The sequence below is a fragment of the Sminthopsis crassicaudata genome, chromosome 3 (genome assembly GCF_048593235.1).
Source record: "Sminthopsis crassicaudata isolate SCR6 chromosome 3, ASM4859323v1, whole genome shotgun sequence".
Classification (NCBI taxonomy): Eukaryota; Metazoa; Chordata; class Mammalia; order Dasyuromorphia; family Dasyuridae; genus Sminthopsis; species Sminthopsis crassicaudata.
Genome location: NC_133619.1, coordinates 651,413,441 through 651,438,511, shown reverse-complemented (window position 1 = coordinate 651,438,511; position 25,071 = coordinate 651,413,441). Strand labels below are relative to the sequence as shown.

General features: G+C 57.2%; 2 protein-coding genes across 2 annotated transcripts; both read left to right on the top strand.

Annotated features, from left to right (window-relative positions):
* Positions 1 to 45: 45 nt before the first annotated feature.
* MAMSTR (MEF2 activating motif and SAP domain containing transcriptional regulator) lies at positions 46 to 10,965 on the top strand. Its single transcript, XM_074308135.1, has 11 exons — positions 46 to 1,549; positions 1,954 to 2,163; positions 2,626 to 2,756; positions 3,051 to 3,226; positions 3,460 to 3,574; positions 3,963 to 4,199; positions 4,412 to 4,516; positions 4,668 to 4,725; positions 4,921 to 7,324; positions 8,635 to 8,859; positions 8,926 to 10,965. The coding sequence occupies exons 1-9, from the start codon at positions 1,492 to 1,494 to the stop codon at positions 5,208 to 5,210; spliced, it is 1,380 nt and encodes a 459-aa protein (XP_074164236.1). The 5' UTR covers positions 46 to 1,491; the 3' UTR covers positions 5,211 to 7,324; positions 8,635 to 8,859; positions 8,926 to 10,965.
* Positions 10,966 to 18,573: 7,608 nt separating this feature from the next.
* Positions 18,574 to 23,344, top strand: NTN5 (netrin 5). Its single transcript, XM_074302658.1, has 6 exons — positions 18,574 to 19,192; positions 21,501 to 21,689; positions 21,794 to 21,943; positions 22,256 to 22,309; positions 22,495 to 22,575; positions 22,952 to 23,344. The coding sequence occupies exons 1-6, from the start codon at positions 18,574 to 18,576 to the stop codon at positions 23,275 to 23,277; spliced, it is 1,419 nt and encodes a 472-aa protein (XP_074158759.1). The 3' UTR covers positions 23,278 to 23,344.
* Positions 23,345 to 25,071: the final 1,727 nt, after the last annotated feature.

The following is a 25,071-nucleotide window of genomic DNA, read 5'->3' as shown; positions in this document are numbered from 1 at the left end:
CCCCCAATCTCATCTCCCTAGGATCTAGGAGTCCTTCAACCTCGAGGAGGCAAATGTGCCCCCCCCACGCGCGTCTTTTGCAGCCTTGCCCACTCGGCGATCCAAGGATTCCCATGCCCAAGCCCCACCCCTCCTTGGAGAATCTGGAGTGCTCCTTCCAGCTCAGTCCCTTTAGAGATGCCCTCCGAAATTTCCGCGCTCCCAGCCCATCCCCAGTCCGGGGCTCAGCAGCTCCCTCCCCTTGCCTTGAAGATTCGCGAGCCCCTGCCCCGGGCCTCGGGCCCTGGGGACCCAAGGAATCCCTCCTGCCGCCTCGGGTATCCCAGGCTTTCCTCAGCGCCTCAGAACACAGGAATTCCTGTCCTCAAGCTCAGACCCTCCGGGTCCCGGGGTCCCGCCCCTCTGGGGAGCCTTCCTGCTCGAGCCCCGCCCATTCGGAGACCACCCAGTCCTAGAATCCGAGTGTTCCATCCCATGACTACTGGAGGCACCACAGGGCTCCCTTGGGCCTTTCCCTCAATCTCGGGAACCCGAGTCCACTTTCTCGGCCCCTGTCCCTTGGGGACCCAGGCGTCCCAGGCCCCCGCTTGAACTCTTTCTCTCCCCCGAACCTGACACCCTGCGCAGCGTCAGGGAAAAAGCTAGCAACAGGTGGCTCCCGCTGGGGGCCGCGCCCCCGCACCTGCGACTGTCCATCCCTGGCGGCCCCGGCCCTCTCCCCTCCCCCTCCCGGGCCACCCCAATGCCTTCCCCACCCCCCAACCCCGTGCCGGGGTCAGAGCACGGAGAAAGGGAGCGGCAGGACCCAGGCGTCCGGGCCTTTCATCCTCCATCACCTCCCTCCCCTCCCACCCTGCCCCCACTCTCCCCACCCTGCCCCCCACGTCCCAATCCCGCGGAAGACCCCGCGGGCCAGGGACCATTTAATCGGTGCTGGAGGACCCCGGGCGGTCTCGAAGGGGCGGAGTACAGGCAGGTCTGGCCTGAGAGGGCGGGGCCTGGGGTCTCAAGCCTTGCGGTGGCACCGGCTAGATACATTGCACTCCAGCGGCCCAGATTCCAGCCGGTGAGATGCCCCCCAACTTCCTGGAGGGAGAGGGCGTCCTATTCTTTTCCCCATCCCTAACTCCCCTGTTCCTGTGCCCTCAAGGGACCCAGGAGTCCCGACCCGCAGCCCCTATCCTGGAGCCTGGCACCCCCATCCCTTCAAGGGCCATCCACTCTCCGCTCCCTCCTTCCCAAGGCGTTCCCAGCTCCCAGCTAGCAACTTTTCTGCTGCTCCTTCCCCCGGACTTTGTGTCAGGGACTATCCTTGGCCCAGCCTCTTTCCCTCGGGGACCTGGACGTCCTGGAGCCCGGGGGGACGAGCCGGAGTTCCTTCCCCGGGAACAGTGCCCGCCTGCCCTGACCCTCTAATCTCCCCCTCTGCTCGCTCCGGGAGGCCCCCACCCCCGCCTTTCAGACCAGCTCCTCTCCGCCCCCTTCCTGGCCATGACCCTCGTTGCCTCGGCTCAGTGTTCGCAGCTCATCCGCTCCAAGTTCCGCTCCGGTGAGGGAATCTGGCCGGGAGGGCTGCTTGTGCACAAGCGGGGGTGCCGGGAGATCGTGGCCGGCTTGCGTGCGCGAGGGGACTGAGGAAAGGGACAGGGGTGCATGGCAAGGAGAGGAGAGCGGGTGCACGAGCTGAGGGCAAGGGCGGGTGAAGTGTGCAAGATCAGTGTGCAAGGGATGGGGAGGGGAGGGGTGTGGGAGGAGGGCAATACAGGTGCCAGGAGGTCAAGCGCGCAGAGGGTCCGGGGCCTAGGCGCTCCAGTGGGCGCTGTGGGAACGAGACTCCCCCCTCCCCCCCAGGCTTGGTTCCCAGCTGACCTTCGGGCCCACAGAAGCCGGGCGGGGGCTTGGGCGTGGGGGCGGGGCCTGCTCGCTCCGACCCAGCTCCTGGCTTTCCCTCAGTCCTTCAGCTCCGGATCCATCGGCGATCCCAGGACCAGCGGGAGAGTGGGCAGAAGCCCGACCAGTCCTCGGCTGGAGCCCAGGCCTCTAGTCACTCAGTCCTTCTCCCCACTAATGGATCCAGAGGACCCCAGCACCTGGCCCCAGCTCCTGCCCCTTGGGGAACACAGCTTTCTTTCACCCAGCCTTTTCTTCCACCTAGGGATTCAGGTAGCTGCTTTCCCCCTCCCTCTCCCTCTCAGATTCAGGCACTGAAGCTCCAGGTTTTGCCCTCGGTCCCCTTCAATAGTCAGATGTGCCCTTTTTTTAGCCCCTGCCCCCCTCCCCCCTTTCGATTCAGGCCAGACAATCAGCTCTGCACAGATTGAAATAAAGGCGGTTGATTTAGCTGGAAATTAGAGCATGGGGAGAATTAATGTGAAAGGAACTTGAGAAGAGAGGCTGGAGCCACATTGTAAGGGGCTTTAAAAACGAAGGGGATGTTTGCAGTTGATCCCAAAGATAATAGGGAGCCCTGGAAGTCCTAGAATAGGGCAGGAACGGGATCAGCCCACTGCTTTAGAAATATCCATTGCGGAGGTTAGAGAGGACCACCAGGTGACTGTTTCAATGGGCAGGGGACAGGGATGGGGGCTACTCCTTTAGGGCTCCCGTCATCCTTTCTTCCTCCAGTGGATCCCTGGATCTCGGCCCCAGCCCCCCACCAAGCTTCCATCACCGGCTCCTCCCCATTGTCCTGTGACTCTGGGGTCCCCAAAGGCAGTCCGCCCACCCTCCCCTTTTCTGGGGCGACACTGAAGAAGGTGAGCCAGGCGCTGAGAAGTCATTTTGTCCAGGCCCTCCGTCACTCGGGGTTGGGCAGTCCTCACGGAACTCTCTGCTCCGGAATGTTGGCGCTCCAGTTCATTTGGGGCGCCTGGGTCAGGGGGTGCCCCGCGGCTCCCAGCCTTCCCCTCTGCCAGCCAAAGAACGCTCTCGCCCCCCCCCCCCCAGCAGATTTGGGGAAAGTTGGGCAGGGTCGTAGCCCGAGGCTTCCTGGGAAGTGTAGTTCCGGCGGGGGGAAGGATTGCTAACTCCAGCTGGAAATCCTTTGGCAGGCCAGAGGAGACAGTCACCCGAGGGAGCCCAGGCCCAGACTGAAACCCCTCAAGTACCACGCGTATGTGCCCCCAGAGCATCGGGGAGGGCCAGGGGCCGCGGCGCCGGCCCAGGGAAGCCCCCCCAGGGAGGACGGGCAACTCCCAGGCCACAAGCAGGACCTGTCTTTGCCCAGGTGAGGTTCCTCGTGCCGGTCCAGCAGCTCCGGGATCCAGGGAGACAATTCTGCGGGCCCCACCCCTTGTCTTGGGCCCCTAGTCCTTCTGTGTCCTAGTTCCAAGGGCGTCAGCCTTCTCTGCACCTCACCCAGCACAGACCCTTAAGGGGCTCCAGGCCTCTCTCTTCCCTTAACTGGGGGATTCCCAAGGGGATGGAGCCGACTCGGGAATCTCCCGTTATGTACCGCAGGCCTTGGGGGTCGGGACCCAGCCTCCAGGACAGCCCAGCCCCCCCGGAAATCTCCCGACCAGTGGCCCCTAAGCCCAAGTTAGAGCTTCAGACCCTCCGCCTGGAGGAGCTCACGGTGAGTTGGGGAAACAGGAGACCCCTTTTCATGACTCCGCAGACTGAGGCCCCTTGAGAGAGCAGGTGTCCCCTCTCACAGCGCCTTCTACTGGAAGCACCAGGTGCTTTTGCTCCATTTGGAGTCACAGATGTTGCCTCTCAACCCTGCCCCATGGGGACCTCGGAATCCCTTCCAGGCCCCAGACGCCCCCCTTCCAACGCAGCTCCATCGACAATTGTGGAATTTTCTAGTCCAGCTTCCCCCTCTAGATCGCAGGCTCCTCCATCCCCTTGGAGACCCCGGCATCCCTTCGTCCAGCCCCCCCCTCGAAGACCAGGCTCTCCCGCCCCCTCGAGGACCCGGTATCCTTCTGTCCAGCCGCCCAATCCCCAGCCTCTGTCCGCAGGTCTCGGAGCTCCGCCAGCAGCTCCGCCTGCGGGGCCTCCCGGTGTCCGGGCCCAAACCGGCCCTGCTGGAACGGCTCCGGGGGGCGGGGGCGCGGGACAGGCCGCTCCCGCTGCAGCGGCCGGCGCGGAGCCCCGGGGTCCGCTCCCGGCCCAGCCCGAGTTCCAGCTCGAAGCCCAGGTCTCGTCCGCGCCCTCGGACTGAGCCCCAGGCCCCTCCGAGAACAGCTGGAAAGTCCGTGAGTGCGGGGGAGGGGCAGGCGGGGGACTCGGACGGAGAAGCCCCAGAGGGCAGGGGCGGGCCTGGCAAAGGGGCGGCCCCAGGAGAGGTGGGAGGGGGCCCGACTCGGCCGAAGGGCGGGGGAGGAGGGAGAAAATTCGGGGGAGGGGCGGGCGAAGGAGGGGCTGCAGTGCCGGAGGCGGGGTCCGAGCCCTTCGCCCCTCCCCTCAGTCCTGGCCCCGCCCCGCCGCCCCCGAGGCCCCGCCTGCTCCTCCCGCCCCGTCCGGAGCCCCGTCCTTGGAAGAGGAGCTCCAGGAGGCCATCCGCAGGGCGCAGGTGCGGGAAGGGAGCGCTAGGGGAGGGAAGGTTCGGGGATTCCGGACGGGAGGCCGGGGCCGAGCGGAGGGGGAGGGCCGGACGCGCGGGGGAGGGGGCCGGACGCGGGAGGGGTCACTTACCTCCCCCTCACCTTGCCTCCCCTCCCCAGCTCATCCCCCATCACTCCATCCAGGACATTCTGGACGAGCCTCTGGAGCCTCCGGCAGGTGGGGGAATGCAGCCGGGACAGCGGAGGGGGGAGGGTCAGGGGAGACACTGGCGGAGCCGCAGCTGACGGTCGGAAGGGAGGTGGCCGGGCGTGGGGGCGCAGGGAAGGAGGACGCAGGACACCTGGGGCAGGCCCGGGGCGGGGCGAGCATCTGACGCCCCCTCCGCCCTTCTCCGGCCCTCCGCTCTTCCAGAAGCTCTGCCCCCGCCCCCGCTGGACTTCCCGGGCTCCTTCGACCTCCTGTCCCCGTCCCCACCGCCGGACTCCGAGGGCCTGTCCTCCGTGTTCTCCTCGTGGCCTCCGTCCCCGGCCAGCTCCCCGTCGCCCGGCCCCGAGCGGCCCCTGCACGCCGCCGATTGGCTGGAGGCTCTGACCGGAAGCCCGGCTCTGGACTGCTCCGGCCCGGCCCCCAGCATCTTCTGCACCGACTTCGCAGAGCCCGGGACCAGCAGACTCTGGGACTTGGGCGCGGAGGACTGGTGACGGGAGCCGCCGGAGGGGCCCTGCTGGGCACAGACACCCCGAGACGGGGACGGGGGAGGGGGACAAACGGCCCAGGGTCACCACGGGAGCTCACCGACACACACCGTCACGCGCTGGGACAGAACCAGGCCGGAGAAGCAGAGACAGGGACAGGGACTGAGGGAGCGAGGGACACCGAGGCAGGGCCACTGACATGCAGAACTACAGAGGAGGCCCACCTTTCAGAGGGACCCCAGGGGAGGGGAGGAGCCCTGAGAGCCTGGGGCTAGACGCGCACAGTGACTGGCTCCCCCAGAGCCCACACAGTCCCGGCCGTTCCAAGTGGCCAAGGCCACTTCTCTGCCCCCCCCCCCCCTCGGCAGTGGACTGCCCCAGGGAAGGAAATGCCTTCATCTCTCCCGCCCTCAGTTTCCCCATCTTGAAAATGGCACAGTTGGAATCCCTTTAAAACGAGGGGGCGGGACAAGGGTGTAAGACCCACTGTGTGCCTTTAGGTAAGACATCTACCCTCTCCGGGCTTCAGGAAAATGACAACTGAAGGTCACTGGACGCCCACTTTTCAGGAACTTTAGTTTTCACTGGGGAGGGGGAGGCTTTTATCTATGAGCCGGGTTCTTAGCCTCCTGGTCTCTGGAAAGCTTCTGAAGTCGTGACTGCCCCTGCCCGTCTTGCCTCTAATCAGAAGCCCAGGCTGAGGTCACCCAGGGGCAGGGGGAGGGGTTTCCACTAGGGGCAGGAAGCTGGCGGTCTAGTGGGTAGGGAACCCTTGTCCAGGTTCCTGCTGCTGGCCTGTAGGAAGGCACCCGTGGCCATGACTCCATGGCTGTCCTGTGTCTGCAGCAGGAAGGACCTCAGTCATCAGTGAACTTCCCCCCCCCCCAGGCATCTACCATGGGCTCTCTATACCAGGAGGGCCCGAGCATCAGCCTGAGCCATCTAGGTGGTCAAGTGGGCCGGCCCAGCCATTCACTGCTTCACCCCCTCCCCCAAGAATTTAGGCCTTTGTTTTGTTTTGTCTTTTCATTTATTCTGAGCCTGTGATTTCATCGGTGTGGAGAACTCCTGGAATTAAAAAGTCTCTCTACTAATATGCAAAGCTTAGGAGGAGGATTCAATTCAAGTCACTCAGCATTTATTAAGCACCTGCTGTGTGCAGAACACAAGGCTAGGAGCTAGGGGAGAAAAACTTCAAGCAAGGCAAAGCTAACGCTTACCTCCAAGGACCTTAGTGCTTTGGGAGTCAGTTCAATGGAACTCAAGCAGCATTAATAAGGACCTGATATGGGCACAGTTTTGGGGTGAGGGGCTGAGGAAGCCCCAAAGTTTAGGGTCTCTGTCCTCAGGGAGCCTGCAGACAGGCATTCTGGATCCCCCAGGACAGGAAGGGACCAGAGATCATGATGTCCAAGCCGTACGTGAACAAGAAGCCTGTCAACAACCTAGCTACCGGGGCAGCCAGCCCCTCTGAAGAGTTAGGGGGGTCCAGCTCCATCTTCAAAGGTACCTGGGACACACTCCTGGAGAGCAAAGAAGGCATCCAGGTTTTCTCTGTGTCCATTGCCCAGAACACTCTGCTCAACACTGGGAACTGAACGGGTGGATGGAATGGAAAGAAGACAACCCAGTGGGTGGGATTGTCTCTGCTTGTACCTTTCTAGAAATTTGTGTGAATGTGTGTGTGTGTCATTGTGTGAGTCTGTGAGTGTGTGTGTGTGTCTGTGTGTGAGTATGTGTGATAGTGTGTGTCTGTGTGTATGTGTGATAGTGTGTGTCTGTGTGTGAGTGGGTGTGATAGTGTGTGTCTGTGTGTATGTGTGATAATGTGTGTCTGTGTGTGAGTGGGTGTGTGTGTGTTTGTGAGTATGTGTGATAGTGTGTGTATGTGTGATAGTGTGTGTATGTGTGATAGTGTGTGTCTGTGTGTGAGTAGGTGTCTGTGAGTAGGTGTGATTCTGTGTGTATGTGTGATAGTGTGTGTCTGTGTGTGAGTGGGTGTGTGTGTCTATGTGTATGTGTGATAGTGTGTGTCTGTGTGATAGTGTGTGTCTGTGTGAGTAGGTGTCTGTGTGTGAGTAGGTGTGATAGTGTGTGTCTGTGTGTATGTGTGATAGTGTGTGTCTGTGTGTGAGTAGGTGTCTGTGTGTGAGTAGGTGTGATAGTGTGTGTCTGTGTGTATGTGTGATAGTGTGTGTCTGTGTGTGAGTAGGTGTGATAGTGTGTGTCTGTGTGTGAGTAGGTGTCTGTGTGTGAGTAGGTGTGATAGTGTGTGTATGTGTGTATGTGTGATAGTGTGTGTATGTGTGATAGTGTGTGTCTGTGTGTGAGTAGGTGTGATAGTGTGTGTCTGTGTGATAGTGTGTGTCTGTGTGATAGTGTGTGTCTGTGTGAGTAGGTGTCTGTGTGTGAGTAGGTGTGATAGTGTGTGTCTGTGTGTATGTGTGTATGTGTGTGTCTGTGTGTGAGTAGGTGTGATAGTGTGTGTCTGTGTGTGAGTAGGTGTCTGTGTGTGAGTAGGTGTGATAGTGTGTGTATGTGTGATAGTGTGTGTATGTGTGATAGTGTGTGTCTGTGTGTGAGTAGGTGTGATAGTGTGTGTCTGTGTGATAGTGTGTGTCTGTGTGATAGTGTGTGTCTGTGTGTGAGTAGGTGTCTGTGTGTGAGTAGGTGTGATAGTGTGTGTCTGTGTGTATGTGTGATAGTGTGTGTCTGTGTGAGTAGGTGTCTGTGTGTGAGTAGGTGTGATAGTGTGTGTCTGTGTGTATGTGTGATAGTGTGTGTCTGTGTGTGAGTAGGTGTGATAGTGTGTGTCTGTGATAGTGTGTGTCTGTGTGATAGTGTGTGTCTGTGTATGAGTAGGTGTCTGTGTGTGAGTAGGTGTGATAGTGTAGTGTGTGTCTGTGTGTGAGTAGGTGTCTGTGTGTGAGTAGGTGTGATAGTGTGTGTCTGTGTGTATGTGTGATAGTGTGTGTCTGTGTGTGAGTAGGTGTGATAGTGTGTGTCTGTGTGTATGTGTGATAGTGTGTGTATGTGTGATAGTGTGTGTCTGTGTGTGAGTAGGTGTCTGTGAATAGGTGTGATTCTGTGTGTCTGTGTGTATGTGTGATAGTGTGTGTCTGTGTGTATGTGTGATAGTGTGTGTCTGTGTGTGAATAGGTGTGATAGTGTGTGTCTGTGTGTATGTGTGATAGTGTGTGTCTGTGTGTGAGTAGGTGTGATTGTGTGTGTGTGAGTAGGTGTCTGTCTGTGTGTATGTGTGATAGTGTGTGTCTGTGTGAGTGGGTGTCTGTGTGTGTCTGTGTGTATGTGTGATAGTGTGTGTCTGTGTGTATGTGTGATAGTGTGTGTCTGTGTGTGAATAGGTGTGATAGTGTGTGTCTGTGTGTATGTGTGATAGTGTGTGTCTGTGTGTGAGTAGGTGTGATAGTGTGTGTCTGTGTGTATGTGTGATAGTGTGTGTGTGAGTAGGTGTCTGTCTGTGTGTATGTGTGATAGTGTGTGTCTGTGTGAGTGGGTGTCTGTGTGTGTCTGTGTGTATGTGTGATAGTGTGTGTCTGTGTGTATGTGTGATAGTGTGTGTCTGTGTGTGAATAGGTGTGATAGTGTGTGTCTGTGTGTATGTGTGATAGTGTGTGTCTGTGTGTGAGTAGGTGTGATAGTGTGTGTCTGTGTGTATGTGTGATAGTGTGTGTGTGAGTAGGTGTCTGTGTGTGAGTAGGTGTGATAGTGTGTGTCTGTGTGAGTGGGTGTCTGTGTTCTGGGTTTTCATATAACCAACACTGAGTGGTCTCTATTACAGCTTACTTAGAGACTTAGAACCCTGGGAGTCCCAAGACCAAGGCCCTTGCCCATGGAGGGGTCAGAGGGTCAGAGGGAGCTTGCTGTCAGAGGTCCCGTGGATGTGTGTGGGGACTGTTCCCTCCCACAGCTGGGGTGGGGGGGGAGGCAGGCCAAGCCTGGCTAATCCCAGTTCCCTCCAGTTCCCCTCTGGGTGAGGAGGCTGGGATGGAGCCCCCTGGCCCAGGGAGGGTCAAGGGGTGGGGGCCACGCCCATCCTCTGACTGCAGCCTTTCAGTTCTCAACCCCGGGGGCCTTTCCCAGAGCGCCATCTTTTTCATTGGTTCCTTTGCTTCGGCTTCCAGAGCCCTTGGTTGCTGACTCCTTCTGTTATAGACAGCGACTTACTCATTACTGACGCTGGTTACGTGGGCTTTGACTCCTCCGAGCCAGGTGACAATGGTCTCAGTAAGCGGGATAACAAATGTTTTCCGTGAAAATGCAGTTCCTCCTTTCCCTGATGCTACCCTGATGTCTGATGTCCTACATCAATTAGTGGTGATTTACCAGGATCAAGACCCCAGACCTATATTTCTGGCCCTCTCTGTGACTCTTTAGTATAGAAAAACGATCTTTTGGATAGACATAGAAGAAAATACATTTCTATTTGCCATACATACATCCCTCCTGCATCCACCCAAAAGATACCCGTTACTCCTTCATTTACGAGGAGCAAGTCTGGCTCTTTTGTCCCATTTTTTCTGATCCCCAAGAGGCCAGTTCTGGGCTCCTGTTCCATCGATCACTCAGGTGTTGGTACTGGTGGGCTGCTTCTCCTGAGTGTGATCAGTCCTAGCCTGCCTATTCCTTGGGGTCTTGATCCAGAGCTGGAAAGATACACTGGGACGTGGTTTCCTGCAGTTTTGTCCCTTTCGTAGGGATTCACGACGTCCAAACACTCATAAACAATGGACGTCTGGAGGGGTTTGGGTGATCAAGACCAGTTAGCTGTGTCTTCAACCTTGGGAATGAAGCCACACAATAGCACATTTTCTTCCTAGTCCAATTATATCTGCTTCCTCCGGTTTCTCAGTCCTGTGTCACACGGAGGCTTGCGGTTGGCGGTCTGGGTTATTGAGTGACCATTGAGAGATTATCCCAGTCATTGAGTTCGGAACTCACATGGCCATAACAATGATAAGTAACCCCATAAGTGTACCACATTTATAGAAGTCTGGTGTCCTCATCTCTCCCGAGCGCTACAGCTTGTCACAGTCAAAATGAACATTGTTCTAAAGCGACTCTAAAACACAAGGTTTGGCTTTATTCTGAATAATGGTTTCTTTTAAAACTCCAAACAGAGCAAACTTAACTCCATTACAGAGTGCCCGCCGGGGGCCGCTAGGGGGCGCAGTGGAGAGAGCCCCAGCCCTGAAGTCAGGAGGACCCGAGTTCAAATTTGATCTCAGACACGGAACACTTCCTGGCTGTGTGACCCTGGGCGAGTCACTTACCCCAGCCTAAAAACAAAACAAAACAAAAAAAAAAACCATTGACCGCAGCCCGGAAGGGACCGTGTCCCTAGCTCAGATTGTCAGGAGCCTGGGTTTTCCTTTCTTTTCTTGGGCAAATTCTTCATCCACTCGATGTACGCTAGGAATGCCCTCCGCCTCTTGTCCTTCACTTTCTCCAGTGGTTTGGTGCGGAGGAGCGCCATCTAGAGCCAGAGAGAGGACAATGGGCGGCTCACGAGATAGCTTTCTCACTCTTTTGGTTGCTGTTTGCGTTTTCTGTTCTTTTCTGGTTTGATTTGCTCTTTCTGCTGCAGAAGGAAGAATTGTATACCTATGTAGGCACATGTTGGAGTTGACACATTTCTACCATGTCTCACACATACCGGGGGATTGGAACACAAGGTTTGGCAAAGGCTGAGAGAATTGTCCGCGCACGCGGTTTGAAAAATAAAAAGCTTCAATTAAAAGAGTCCTCCGCTTTCGATGTGTTTGTGAAGAAACATTTCCGTCTCTCCTCACCTGGAGTGAGGAGAGGCTTTCCTGCTTCTGCTTCTCTTCTGGGAGAGAGACTGGCGGAGGCTGAGGGGGGCACGAGAACCGACGAGACGCCCCCAGCGCAAACGCCCCGCCGCCGCCCCGGCGGCAGTTTCCCCCGGAGATTCCCGCGGGCGTCGCTGCGGGTTTGCTTGCGGGCCTCACCCGCAACCGGAGCGTTCCTCGTTTGATAAGCACCTGATGCGGCAGCTCTCGTGGTCCTGAGTAACGGATCAGCGAACCGCGCGCATTCACAAAGCACCTACTGTGTGCAGGAGATGCCTCGACTTCTCCCGCGCCCCGAGAGCCGCTTCAAGGAGGGCCCGAGTGCCACTGCCCCCTCCCCCCACTCCTGCCAGGAGTTCACTTCAGCTGGATGACGTTTATAAACAGGAAAGCAGCCGGGAAACACAATCGCAAGATCGGACGTGGGCTGAGCCGGCGCGCTCCGAGGCTTCGGACTTCCTCCCCCGCCCCCCCTTCCCTCAGAAGGGGGCAGGGGCAGACCGGAGACCGGGTGTCGGGAGGGGGGCCCCCAGAGTCCCACGTGACCGCCGCCTCCCGCAGCTTCCCGCCCAGGGAGCCACAGTCTGGGACCCGGGCCCCACGGATACTTCCACGGGCTGGGCCCGGCCTCGGAGAGTGCTCCGGGCTCAGCCCCTTGCTTCCTGTTTCCTGCCCACGGTCCTGCCAGGGAGACATCTCCGAGCCCAGCGCCGGGTTCCTTAATGATCCCGCCACAGGCCGCGGCCGCCACTCCCCGCCCCCACCCCCGGGTCTCCATCACTCCTGGCGCTGAGCCCTTGGGAGGATGGGCAGTCGGGGGCGAGGGGGCTCGCGCTCCCGCAGGTCCGGTCACCGGGGCCTAGTTACGTAATCAGTGCTCCTGCTCTCTCCCACTCACCCCGTGTCTGGTGTCTTACCTCAGGCTGGTGAGGGGTCAAGGACGCACTCGCTCACACTCACACTCACACTCACACACACTCACACACACTCACACACACACTCATACACACTCACACACACTCACACACTCACACACACATACACACTCACACACACATACACACTCACACACACATACACACTCACACACACTCATACACACACTCATACTCACACACACACTCACACACACACACTCACTCATACACACACACTCACTCACTCACACACACACACTCACACACACACTCACACTCACTCATACACACTCACACACATACACACTCACACACACATACACACTCACACACTCACACACACACACTCACTCATACACACACACACACACACTCACTCACACACACACTCACACACACACTCACACTCACTCATACACACTCACACACACTCACTCACTCATACACACTCACACTCATACACACTCACACTCATACACACTCACATACACACACTCACACTCCCACACACTCATACACACTCACACACTCACACTCATACACACACACTCACTCACTCATACACACTCACACACATACACACTCACACACACATACACACTCACACACTCACACACACACACTCACTCATACACACACACACACACTCACTCACACACACACACTCACACACACACTCACACTCACTCATACACACTCACACACACTCACTCACTCATACACACTCACACTCATACACACTCACACTCATACACACTCACATACACACACTCACACTCCCACACACTCATACACACTCACACACTCACACTCATACACACACACTCACTCATACACACTCACTCACACTCACACACACTCACACACACACACTCACTCACACTCACACACACTCATACTCACACACACTCATACACACACTCACTCATACACACTCACTCATACACACACACTCATACACACACACTCACACACACTCACACACTCACTCACACTCATACACACTCACACACACTCATACTCACACACACTCACTCACACACACTCACACTCATACACACTCACACACACTCACACACTCACTCACACTCATACTCACACACACTCACACATACACACACTCATACTCACTCATACACACTCACACACACTCATACACACTCACACACACTCATACTCACACTCACACACTCACACACACACTCACACACACTCACACACACTCACACTCACTCACACTCATACTCACACACTCATACTCACACACACTCACTCTCACACTCACACTCACACACACTCACTCACACACTCATACTCACTCATACACACTCACACTCATACACACTCACATACACACACTCACACTCCCACACACTCATACACACTCACACACTCACACTCATACACACTCACACACTCACTCATACACACTCACTCATACACACACACACTCACACACACTCACACACTCACTCACACTCACACACACTCGTACTCACACACACTCATACACACTCACACACACACTCACTCATACACACTCACTCATACACACACACTCATACACACACACTCTCACACACTCACTCACACTCATACACACTCACACACACTCATACTCACACACACACTCATACACACTCACACACACACTCATACACTCACACATTCACACACAATCACATTCACACACTCACACACTCATAGTCACATACTCACACACACTCATACATTCACACACTCACACACAATCACTTTCACTCACACTCACACACTCACTCTCACACTCTCACACTCTCATTCTCCAATCGATGGACATCCATTCATTTTCCAGTTTCTAGCCATTACAGAAAGGGCTGCCACAAACATTTTGGCACATACAGGTCCCTTTCCCCTCTTTAGTATTTCCTTTGGGATATAAGCCCAGGAGTAGCACGGCTAGGTCAAAGGGTATGCACAGTTTGATGACTTATGGGGCATAGTTCCAGATTGTTCTCCAGAATGGCCGGATTCTTTCACAATTCCACCAACAATGCATCAGTGTCCCAGTTTTCCCACAGTTATTCATCATCTCAGCCAATCTGGCAGGGGTGTAGTGGTATCTCAGAGTTGTCTTAATTTGCATTTCTCTGATCAGTAGTGATTTGGAGCATCTTTTCATATGAGTGGAAATAGTTTCAATTTCATCATCTGAGAATTGTCTGTTCATATCCTTTGACCATTTATCAATTGGAGAATGGTTTGATTTCTTATAAATTAGAGTCAATTCTCTACATATTTTGGAGATGAGACCTTTATCAGAACCTTTAACTGTAAAAAGGTTTTCCAGTTTGTTCTTTCCCTTCTAATCTTGTTTGCATTCGTTTTGTTTGTAGAAAAACTTTTTAATTTGATGTAATGGAAATTTTCTATTTTGTGATCAATAATGATCTTTAGTTCTCCTTTGGTCACAAATTCCTTTCTCCTCCTCAAGTCTGAGAGGTAGACTATCCTCTGTTCCTTTAATTTATTTACGATCTTGTTCTTTATGTCTAAATCATGAACCCATTTTGATCTTATCTTAGTACGTGGTGTTAAATGTGGGTCCATGCCTAGTTTCTGCCATACTGATTTCCAGTTTTCCCAACAGTTTTTGTCAAATAATGAATTCTTATCCCAAGATTTGGGATCTTTGGGTTTGTCAAACACTAGATTGTTATAGTTGGACCCTATTTTGGTGGAACTCATTCTCTTTCCCCCCCAGTTTTCCCCTCCTGCTGTCTTCTCTCTGTGTGTTGGAGCTGCCACTCCTTCCAGAAGCTCCCACCCTGTCCCTCCCTCACCCCCTGTGTGACCCCTCCCCCTCCCACCAAGGCAGATTCCGTCCTGGTCTCCAATCTTCCTCCAGGGGCTCTATCCTCTGCTCACTCTCATGTGGACCCTGCACTCTGGGGCTACCAGATCACCATTCCGGGCCCTTCGGAGCTTGCCAGCCTCCTGACACCCTGCCCCAACCCTCCCAGCTCAGTGACCCAGGAGCAGCAGCCTGGGAATGGTTCCTCCCTCTCTTTGCCCCCCAGGCCTGAGGCTCTCTCTTCCTGTCCCCAGCCCTGGTTTTCCTGTTCCCAGGGGCCTTGGCTGAAACCTCACCTTCTACAAGGGGCCTCTCCCCATCTTCCTTCTTCCTTGTTACCACTTTCTCTTCCCCACGCTGGGAGCTCCAAGGAGCAGACCTGGGGCCTTCGGTTCTGCTCCCTTTGCATCCTCTGCCTTAGCATGGCGCCTGGCTCACAGGAGGGACTTAGGTGACTCTGACTCATCAGGGGAGAGAGCTGCCCAAGGAAGGGACTTCTCTGGCCACTTTGGCTCCTAAAGGAAAAGGAGCTGGGGGCTCGCTTGAAGGGGGCTCGCAAGTCAGCTGAGGGCCGGGCTGGGAACTTGGGGGCTCTTCCCTAAGGGGAGGGGCTGGGGACTAGATGGCCGAGTGTCTGAGGGAGCAGGAGCTGGGGGCCTAAACACCTGCTTTCCTGAGGGGACAGGGCCTGGACACTGGCACATCTGGGTTCACAGTGGGCAGAAGCTGGGGTCCCAGAGGTCTGCAGTCCCTAAAAGTTAGGGCCTCGGGCCCTGAATGCCTGTGTCCAGGAAGCCCAAAAATGGTTCCTGGATGCCAAAGGAGATGGCGGCCTCAGGCCTCCAACATCTGCCTACTGGGGAAAGCTGGGGCGTGAAATCAGCCTGGGGGCTGGGGGATGACGTCACACCCCCATCCCAGGGTGGCCACACCCAGCACCCCCCCATCCCACCCCTCAGCTCCCCAGCCACTCCTGGCCTCAGAGCACAGGCAGGCTGCGCGGGACCTGCGCCGGGGAGGTCCGGATTCTAGGTGAGTGTTTGCTCGGGACTGGCCGGCCAGATGTTCGGGTGGGCCTGGGAGGACAAAAGGGGGCTGGCCCGTCTCAGGACCCAGGCTCTATCTCCGCTCTCCTCAGAGACTCTAGACCAGAAGAGCTGCTTCTTGGCCCTCTCAGGGGTTCCCCTCAAAGTCCCCATTCATTCTGGGGATCCGAGAGAGCTCAAAAGCCTGGACTTCTGGGACTTAGCAGTCTGTCTTAATTAGAGAGCTTTGAGAAGAGAGTCTCTGGGTCAGGCCTCAGGAGTCCAACCTCTCATCCCTCAAGAATCAAGAATTAGGGCCCTTAACACTGCCCTTCCCGGGCCCATGCTTGTGAGCACCCCCCCTTCTTCCCACTGCCAGACCCAGGAACCTGAATCCCCAGCCTTGGCCTTCTCAGGGACCCAGGTAGCCAGCATCTGGCTCCCTCCCTCCCCGAGACCTGAGCTGTAGCTGACGGGGAAAGATTGGGGGGTTGGGGTGAGGGCTTGCTGTTAATCCCCCCTCCGTGCCCAGGGTGTGGAGAAAGAGGTTAGGGCCCCACGTGGGAACGGGCTGTCAGGACAGCTCAGAGGCTGGTCGCCTTGGGCTGGCTGGGCCTCCTTCCCGCCCCTGCTTGTGATCCTGCAGATCCACCCCCTCCCTTCAGCCAGCCTCTGAGTGTCTCTGCCTCCATGTCCATCTGAATCTTCCTCTGGTTCTCAATCTCTCTCTCTCTCTCTCTCTCTCTCTCTCTCTCTCTCTCTCTCTCTCTCTCTCTCTCTCTCTCTCTCTCTCTCTCTCTCTCCCTTTCTTTCTCAATCTCTTGGTTTCTCTCAATATCTTTCAGTATCTTTCTCTCTCTTCATCTCTTTCCCTCCCTCTTCCTCTTCCTTCTCTCTTTCCCTCTTCCTCCTTTCTCCCCCTCCATCCCTTCCTCCCTCTCTCCCTTCCCCCTCTCTTTTCCTCCTTTTCTGTCTTCATCTTTCCCTCCCTCTCTTTTCCCCTACCCATCTCTCTCCTTCCCTCCCTTCCCCTTTCTTCCCCTCCATCCCTTCCTTCCCCCTCTCTGTTTTCCCTTCTCCCTCCTCTTTTTCTTTCTTTCTCTCCCTTCCCTCTCTCCATCTTTCCCTCCTCCTCTGTCTTCATCTCTGCCTCCCTCTCTTTCTTTCTTCCTTTTCATCTCTGTTTCTCTCCTTCCCTTCCTCCCCTTCTCCCTCCATCCCTTTCTCTCTCCCTTCACCTCTCTCTCTTTTTCCCTCCTTCTCTGTCTTCCCCTCTGCCTCCCTCTCTCTTTCTTTTTCCCTTTCCATCTCTCTCTTTATCCCTCTCCCTCTTCCCCCTTCCCTCTCTTTCCCTCCTTCTTTGTCTTCATCTCTCCTTCTCTCTCTTTCTCCCTTTCCAAAACTCTCTCTTTCTCTCTCCCTCTCTTCCACAAATCTGAACATTTTTGTTTACCTCCTCTCCCCAGGCTCAGTGTCTCTGCTTCCCATCACTCCTTCCATATCTCCTCTCAGACTCTCTTTTCCTTCTCTGAGTCTCTCCATTCTGCATCTCCTGCCTGCAAGTCTGTCTCAATCTCTATTTCTTGATCTCTCTCCTCAGTGTCTCGTCCAACTCCATCTCTGTCCCTCTATCCCTTTTCCTCCCTCCTCCCCCAACCCTTTGGTGGCATCTCAGGCTCTAGCTTTGGCCCCTCTCCCTGACTGTTTCTCCATGTTCTGCTCCCCCTGGGTGTCAGGAGCCTCTACTTCCAGGCCTCAGATTCTTGTCTCCTTGCTCCCGGCTCCTTCACAAGCCTTTTGTCCCTGAGCCTCATGGTCTCATACCTTTTTTTTTTGTTCCCTGAATCTCTGGCTCTGCTTCCTTCTCCCCCTCCCCAATTTCTGTATATTTATATCTCTGTCTCTCTGTGCTGTCTCTCCTCGCTGTGTCTCCTTCCTCTTTTCCTGTGTCTCTCCACCTATCCCTTTCACAGTTTCTTTTTTCCCCGTTTCTCCTTCTGCCTATACTTTTTTCTCTCCTCCTTTCCACAATCCCTGTCTCTCTTTTTTGCCTTCCCTCTGCGCATCCCCCGCCTCTCTTTTCTGTCTCTGGGTGTTCCGGACCTCGGGGTCTCTCCCTCACAATTGCTCTCTCTCCTTTCTCTGGCTCTGGGTGTCTCCCCCCCTTCCTCTCTTAGCCACCTCCAGTCTCTTGCCCGCCGCCCTAGCTGTGTCTGTGTGGGCTGCGGGGAACCGGAGCTCCCCCGGCCTCAAGCCCGGTCCTGTCACATCACTAGCTCCAGGGTGTTAAGCCGGGGATTAGCTCCAGTGAAATTCTCGATTTTGCCCGCGTTCTTTCCCCCCTGGGTTAGGTAAACACGGAGCGCCCCAGATGGAATCATTTTCCGCGCTTGAAAACCAGAGGGAGGCCAGAACTGGGCAACCAGGCCGGCTGGGGGACGGGAGGAGGCGACTGGGTCCCTACGGGGGGGAGGGGGGGGCGCCGGGTTCCCTGGGGGCGGGGCGCCGGGTTCCCTGGGGGCGGGGCTGGTCTGGGGAAGGGACGGTGGGTACCGGAATGGGTGTCGGGACACTTGGGGGAAGCTAGAGTGTGGGGCCCCTATCCTTCCCCCAAGCGTCCCTTTGGGGGAGCCCCTAGGTCCGGCCGCGGGGCGAGGGCGGGGGTCCTTGGGCGGGGGTGGGGGAGGGGCGCCGTGGGCCTGGGGGAGCGAGCTCCCGGACGCCCGACTGTGTCTCCTCCAGGTCCAAGGCCGCGCCAGCATGCGCTTGACTTTCTCCCTCGGCCTGCTCGTCCTCTTCGCCCTGGGGGACGGGGAGCACTGCTCGGACGCCCAGGGCAGGGCCCGCTTCTGCCTCCCCCCGACCGCCCTCCTGGCCTGGGCTGGGGGCTCGTGCAGCCGAGCCGTCAACCACAGCAGCGGCCTGAGCCTGGCCCTGGGGGGCCCCTTCCTCCTGACCTCGGTCCACCTGCGTTTCTGCTCCCAGCCCGCCGCCAGCTCGGTGGCGGGAGCCCGGGTCCTGGCCACGTCGGGCGGCGAGGGCGCCGCGGGGGGCCCCTGGTGGCCCCTGGCCAGGCTCTGGAGCTCGGGCGGAGGCCCGGCTGCCGAGCCGATCCTGCGCGCCCAGCTCGGCGCCGCCCAGCACCGGCCCGCGGCCCGGCTGCGCGTGGAGCTGGGCTCCCCGGAGGCGCTGGCGTCCGTGACGGTGCGCGGCCGGTGCCAGTGCCACGGGCACGCCGCCCGCTGCGCCGCCCGCCTGCAGCCCCCGCGCTGCCGCTGCCGCCACCACACCACGGGGCCCGGCTGCGAAAGCTGCCTTCCGTCTCACCGGGACTGGCCCTGGAGGCCCGCCACTCCCCAGCAGCCGTTCGCGTGTCAGCGTGAGTGAGAGCCACAGCCCCGCGGGCGCCCCCCGCCCTCTCCCGTCGGCCTCTTCAGGGGCCTCGGATTCAGCTCCCCGCCCCCCGCCACACCCGAGCAAACCGCCCCAGACCCAGGAGGACACCGGGAAGTGGTCCCCACGGGCTGTCCTCTCCAGCCCCATTCTCCCTCAGTTTCCCCAAGAAGTTAAGCTTCCGGCCTCCCTGTCTCCCCGCCAGTCCTGCGCTTTCTCCCAGCGGGCTTCTTCCTCCTCAGGGTTTTTAGCTTCCCATCGCTGCCCGGGCGGAGGACCCCCCGAAGTGAAACGCCAAACTGCCTCCTTTGTCCCCTCTCGCCCTCGGGAATCCCTCCCCCCCCCCCCCCGCTTCTCAGTAACTTGTCCTCCCCTTCCTCACCCCCCCCCCCGGGCTCCCATCCCCTGCAGCGATCGTTGTGTTATTCATGTTATTGCACGCATTCAGTGGCTCCCCACTCTGTTCCCGGCGCCTCTGTCCAGCTTCTTCCAACGGTCTCCTCGCCACTCTCTCCCTTTAGGACTGCCCCCCAGTGCTCGCCCCTCGCCCTCGGGCTGCTTCCCCACTGAGAGTAGGAGCTGATGGGATCTTTGAACCACTGAGCGAGAAGGGGGACACTGGGGGGTGGAATACTTGAGGAGTGGCGGGCTCAGGAGAAGGGAAAGCTGAGTGAGAGGTGGAGAGCGTAAATAGTGGATAGTGCAGGAAGCAGTAGAAAGGTAAAGTAGAAGTGATCCGGAGGGGAGGGAGCAGTAATGGACTGTGAGGGGGAGAGCAGCCTGCAGAGGAAGCCTGGGGAGACTCGATGAAGGAACAGAGAGCACCCCGAGTCCTGCCTCCTCCATCCTTCACAACTCTGACTCAGGGATCCAACCACGAACCACCCCTCCACCTTGAATTCCTGTAGGAACAATCTAAGCAAACCAAGGCACTCTCTCAGGGGTTCTCTCCCGTCCCACACTGCAGAACGTCTCTCCATCACCTGTCTCCTTCATCGCTCCAGTCTCTGATGAAGAGCCGGCCCCTCACTATCTGTCCCACCCATTTATTCAGCAGCTCCTTGCTGTCCTGGACTCTGACTCCACCGATCTGGAGAAATGGATCTTAAAAATGTTATCAATAACCGAATTGCTTAATACAAAGATCATTTCTCCATCCTCCTCCTCCTTGGTCTCTTTCCAACTCTTGCCCCTACTTTCTCTCCTCCTGAAAAGGGGAGGGGAAAAGCATTTATTAAGCACTTACTCTGATACATTGTCTTTGATACTCCTCTCTCCTGCCTTCTGTGGTACCGCCTTCTCCCATTCTTCTCCCTGCCCGCCTGCTCTTTGCTGACTCCTCCATCTCTTACCCTTAGAAATGGGGGTCCTCGGGGCAGCTAGGTGGAGCAGTGCATAGAGCACCAGCCTTGAATTCAGGAGGACCCGAGTTCAGATCTAGTCTCAGACACTTAACACTTCCTAGCTGTGTGACCCTGGGCAAGTCACTTAACCCCAGCCTCAGAAAAAGGGAAAAAAAGAAAAAAGAAAAAAACAGAAATGGGGTCCGCACCCCGACCATCTCTTCTGGATCCTCTTCCTTCCATATAGTCTTTCTGCTTTCCTGAGTTCAATGATCACCTCTATGCATTCGACTCCCCACATCCATGTTTTCCAGCCCTCACTTCTTGAACACCAGTCTTGCACCCCAAGCTGCCAGCTGGACAGTCCCACCCCAACCCTCCCGTGGGCACCTCAGCTGTACCCCTCCTCCGAGCTGCCCCAGGCTTCTCCTCGTTATTCAGTGCTCTCTCTCGGAGATCCCACACCCACCACGCTTATTAAGCTGGGGGAGTCCGGAAAGCCCCGTCCCGCACTGGGAGAGGAGCTATCTTGAAGGAGGCTTCAGCTGCATTTTCCTTTCCATTACCACGCACCTCACTCCAGTGTTTCCTCCTTGTCAGGGTCCCTGCTCCTCCTTTTCTTTCCTAAATCACCTTCTGTGCAGCTTTTGCAGCACACTTTCCGACAGATTATCTCAGACTCGGCTCCACGCAGTCAGGCAGAGCTCCACGCCCCCCTCAGAGCCAGCTCACTCTCCCGGGAACTTAATGGGGCTTTGAACGTGGATCTGCCCCCTTGGAGACCAACCATCCACCAATCATTCTTTGTACTGATAGGGAATCCCAAAGACACGACCTAACGGCCCCTAGAGACCAATGTGGCCCCTCTCTCGCGGTCTGGGGCGGGCAGCTGGCCATTCCTTGGCCAAGGGGCCCATTCGGGTCCCTGACTCTTGTCCCATCCCCCTCCAGCCTGCTCCTGCAATCTGCACGCACGACGCTGTCGCTTCCACCCCGAGGTGTTCCGGCTGTCCGGAGGTCGGAGCGGGGGCGTCTGCGAACGCTGTCGCCACCACACCGCGGGCCGCCACTGCCACTACTGCGAGCGGGGCTACTGGCGGGACCCCCAGCAGCCCCTGTCCAGCCGCAGAGCCTGCCGGGGTGAGTTCCGGCGCGGGCTGTGACCGGGGATCGGGCTGGGAGAGGCCCGGGATGGGGATCTGCGGGGAGGCGGCACCGAGTCACCGAGAGCTCCCCTCGCCCAGCCTGCCAGTGCCACCCAATCGGGGCAACCGGGGCCCAGTGCAACCAGACCAACGGACAGTGTCCCTGCAAGCCGGGAGTGACTGGCCCCTCCTGTGACCGCTGCGCTGCCGGCTACCAGCAGAGTCGTTCTATCCGGCTGCCTTGTCAACGTGAGTTTGGGGAGGAAGTCCCGGAGTCCGGAGGGGCAGAGACTGGGAGAGGGGCGTCTGAGTCCCCGAGGGGCAGAGACTGGGAGGGGGCAGAGACTGGGGGAGGGGGCGTCTGGGTCCCCGAGGAGACTGGGAGGAGGGGCGTCCGGGTCCCCGACTGGGAGAGGGGGACAGAGACTGTGGGAAGGGGCGTCTGGGTCCCCGAGGAGTAAGGGCATGGACTGGGACGGGGACCCCGGGCCCTGAGTGAGCAGTTGCTGCCGGGCCGAGTGATTAGGGCTCGCTCCCTCCTGCTCGTTTTCTTTCCTTCAGGGATCCCAGAGATGACAACCACAGAGGCCACGACCCCTAGTGTCTACACTCCAGGTATCGGGGACCCCCAGGGCTTGCTCTCTGAGCCCAGCTGGAGCTAAACAGCCGCGCGCTAAGCGAGGACTCGGGACCTGGGGGGGGGGGGCGGGCGGGGAGGAGGGACGGGGGAGGGACGGGCGGGGGCGGGGCGGGGGGACGGGGGAGCGGGCCCAGGCGCTCACGTCCCCGGGTCTCCGCAGACCCGACGTGCCAGAGCCTCTGCAACGCGTCAGAAGCTCGAGTTCGCATGAGTCTGCAGCAGTACTGCCGCCAGGCGTACGGTGAGATCCCGAGCCCCCGGGCTGGGCCGGGCGGGGTCCGGGGCCCCGGGTTCTTAGCCCTGCCCCGCTTTGGACGTCCCCCCTCCCCTAGATCCGGGCCGGACTCGGCTGGAAAGCCTGGGTAATCCCCGAGGCAAAGCTGGGGAAGGGGAGCCCAAGCCCTCCCCGGAGCTGGGGCGGGGACCTGGGACGCCTGGTCCTCGAGAAGGTCCGGGGCCCTTTCCCACTTGAAGGAGCCAGCAGGGAGGAGAGGTCGCCTGGGTCCAATGGGATCTAACTAGAGGAGAAACGGGCCTGGGCTTGTGAGTCCCCAGAAGCGGAGCAGGGGAGGGCCCGAGGCCCCCGGGATCGTCTGACTTTCGCGCTCTGTCCTCAGTTCTTCGAGCTCAGGTGCAAGCTGCCGAACCCTCGGGCCCAGCCTGGTGGCGTCTGAAGATCCGCGTCCTGGCCGTGTACAAGCAGCGGGCAGAGCCCCTGAGTGCGGGAGCGCAGGACGCCTGGGTTCCCCGGGCCGACCTGCTCTGCGGCTGCCTCACCCTCCGGCCCGGGTCGGTCTACTTGCTGCTGGGGGGGGCGCCCGAAGGGCCCGACCCCACCCGCCTGGTCCTCGACCACCGTGGGCGCGCCCTGCCCTGGAGACCCCAGTGGGCGCAGACCCTGAGGAGGCGGCAGCGCGAGGAGCGGGCCGGGGGCTGCTCCTGAGGAGCCCTCCCTCACTGGTGCGCCCGACCTAGAACCTCCACCCCCAATAAAGGAGCCGCTCCTCACGCCTCCTCCTCCCGAGTCTTCTGTGGGCACCAGGGCTGGGGACCGGATGTCGGGAGGAGAGGGACGGGGGCGGGGCGGCCTGTGCCCGCCAGCGGTTAGGGCCCGAGGCTAGGGCCCGGAGGAAGCGGAGCAGACTAGGGGGTGCTGGGAGTGGGAGGGGAGAGGGAGAACAGAGCGGCGCGTCCTCCAAGGGAAGGGGCAGGAGGACAGCCCGCTCCCGTCCTGGAGAGGGCGAGTCCTTGCGGGCTTTCTGAAATCGACTTCGTAATTTCCCAGAGAATGAAATGTCTGGTTCCAAAGCACACGGCTAGCCAGCAGAGGAGGCTGAATTTGAACCCACATCTCTCTCCCCCCAATCAAGTGTTTCCTCCGCCTGACCAGGGGAGCCCCCCTGCCCCCACATGGCTCCTTTTGGGTGGAGCTACTCCTTCCTCGAGGCCCGATTTTTTCCCCTTCAGCTGCCCACCTCTGGGAGCAGTTTTCCTTTCAAACCAGCCCCCAAGAATAGGAGATCTCCGCATTGCCCGAGCTCTGCGCCAGCGAATTTATTGGTCCGGAGAGAACCTGGTAAATGTATTCCCTCTGCTCTAGGAACTTGTAAAGGGAAATCAGTGAGGGGCGAAATCTCAGGCGGGCAAAAACAGAGGCTTTCAAAATCTACCCTCCTTCTCAATTGCCCTTCTCAACTCTTTTAAAATAGTATTTTATTTTTCCAAATACATGGAACAGTTTTCACAGTACATTTTCTTTTTTTTTATTTAGAATTTTTCCCACAGTATATATGCATGAGCAATTTTTAAAAATAACATTATCCCTTGGATTCATTTTTTCCAAATTATCCCCCCCTCCCTCCACTCTTTCCCCCTGATGACAGGCAATCCCATACATTTTACATGTGTTACAGTATAACCTAGATTCAATATATGTGTGTAAATACCATTTTCTTGTTGCACGTTAAGTATTGGATTCCGAAGGTATAAGTACCCTGGGTAGATAGACAGTAGTGCTAACAATTTACATTAACTTCCCAGTGTTCCTTCTCTGGGTGTAGCTATCTCTGTCCATCACTGATCAACTGGAAGTGAGTTGGATCTTCTTTATATTGAAGATCTCCACTTCCATCAGAATACATCCTCAAACAGCATTGTTGTTGAAGTGTACAGTGATCTTCTGGTTCTGCGCATTTCACTCAGCATCAGTTGATTTAAGTCTCTCCAAACCTGTCTGTATTCCTCCTGCTGGTCATTTCTTACAGAGCAATAATATTACATAACCTTCATATACCACAATTTACCCAACCATTCTCCAACTGATGGACATCCATTCATCTTCCAGTTTCTAGCCCCTACAAAAAGAGCTGCTGCAAACATTTTGGCACATACAGGTCCCTTTCCCCTCCTCAGTATTCCTTTGGAATATAAGCCCAGGAGTAGCGCTGCTGCATCAAAGGGTATACACAGTTTGATAACTTTTTGGGCATAGTTCCAGATTGCTCTCCAGAATGGCTGGATTCTTTCACAACTCCACCAACAATGCATCAGTGTCCCAGTTTCCCCTCCAACATTCATCATTATTTGTTCCTGTCATCTTAGCCAATCTGACAGGTGTGTAGTTCACCGTACATTTTCTTTGGTAAAACTTTGCTGAATTTTGCTCTCTCCCTTCCTTACCCTCCCCAAGACAGCAAGCAATCAGATACAGGTTAAATATGTGCGATCCTTTTCAACA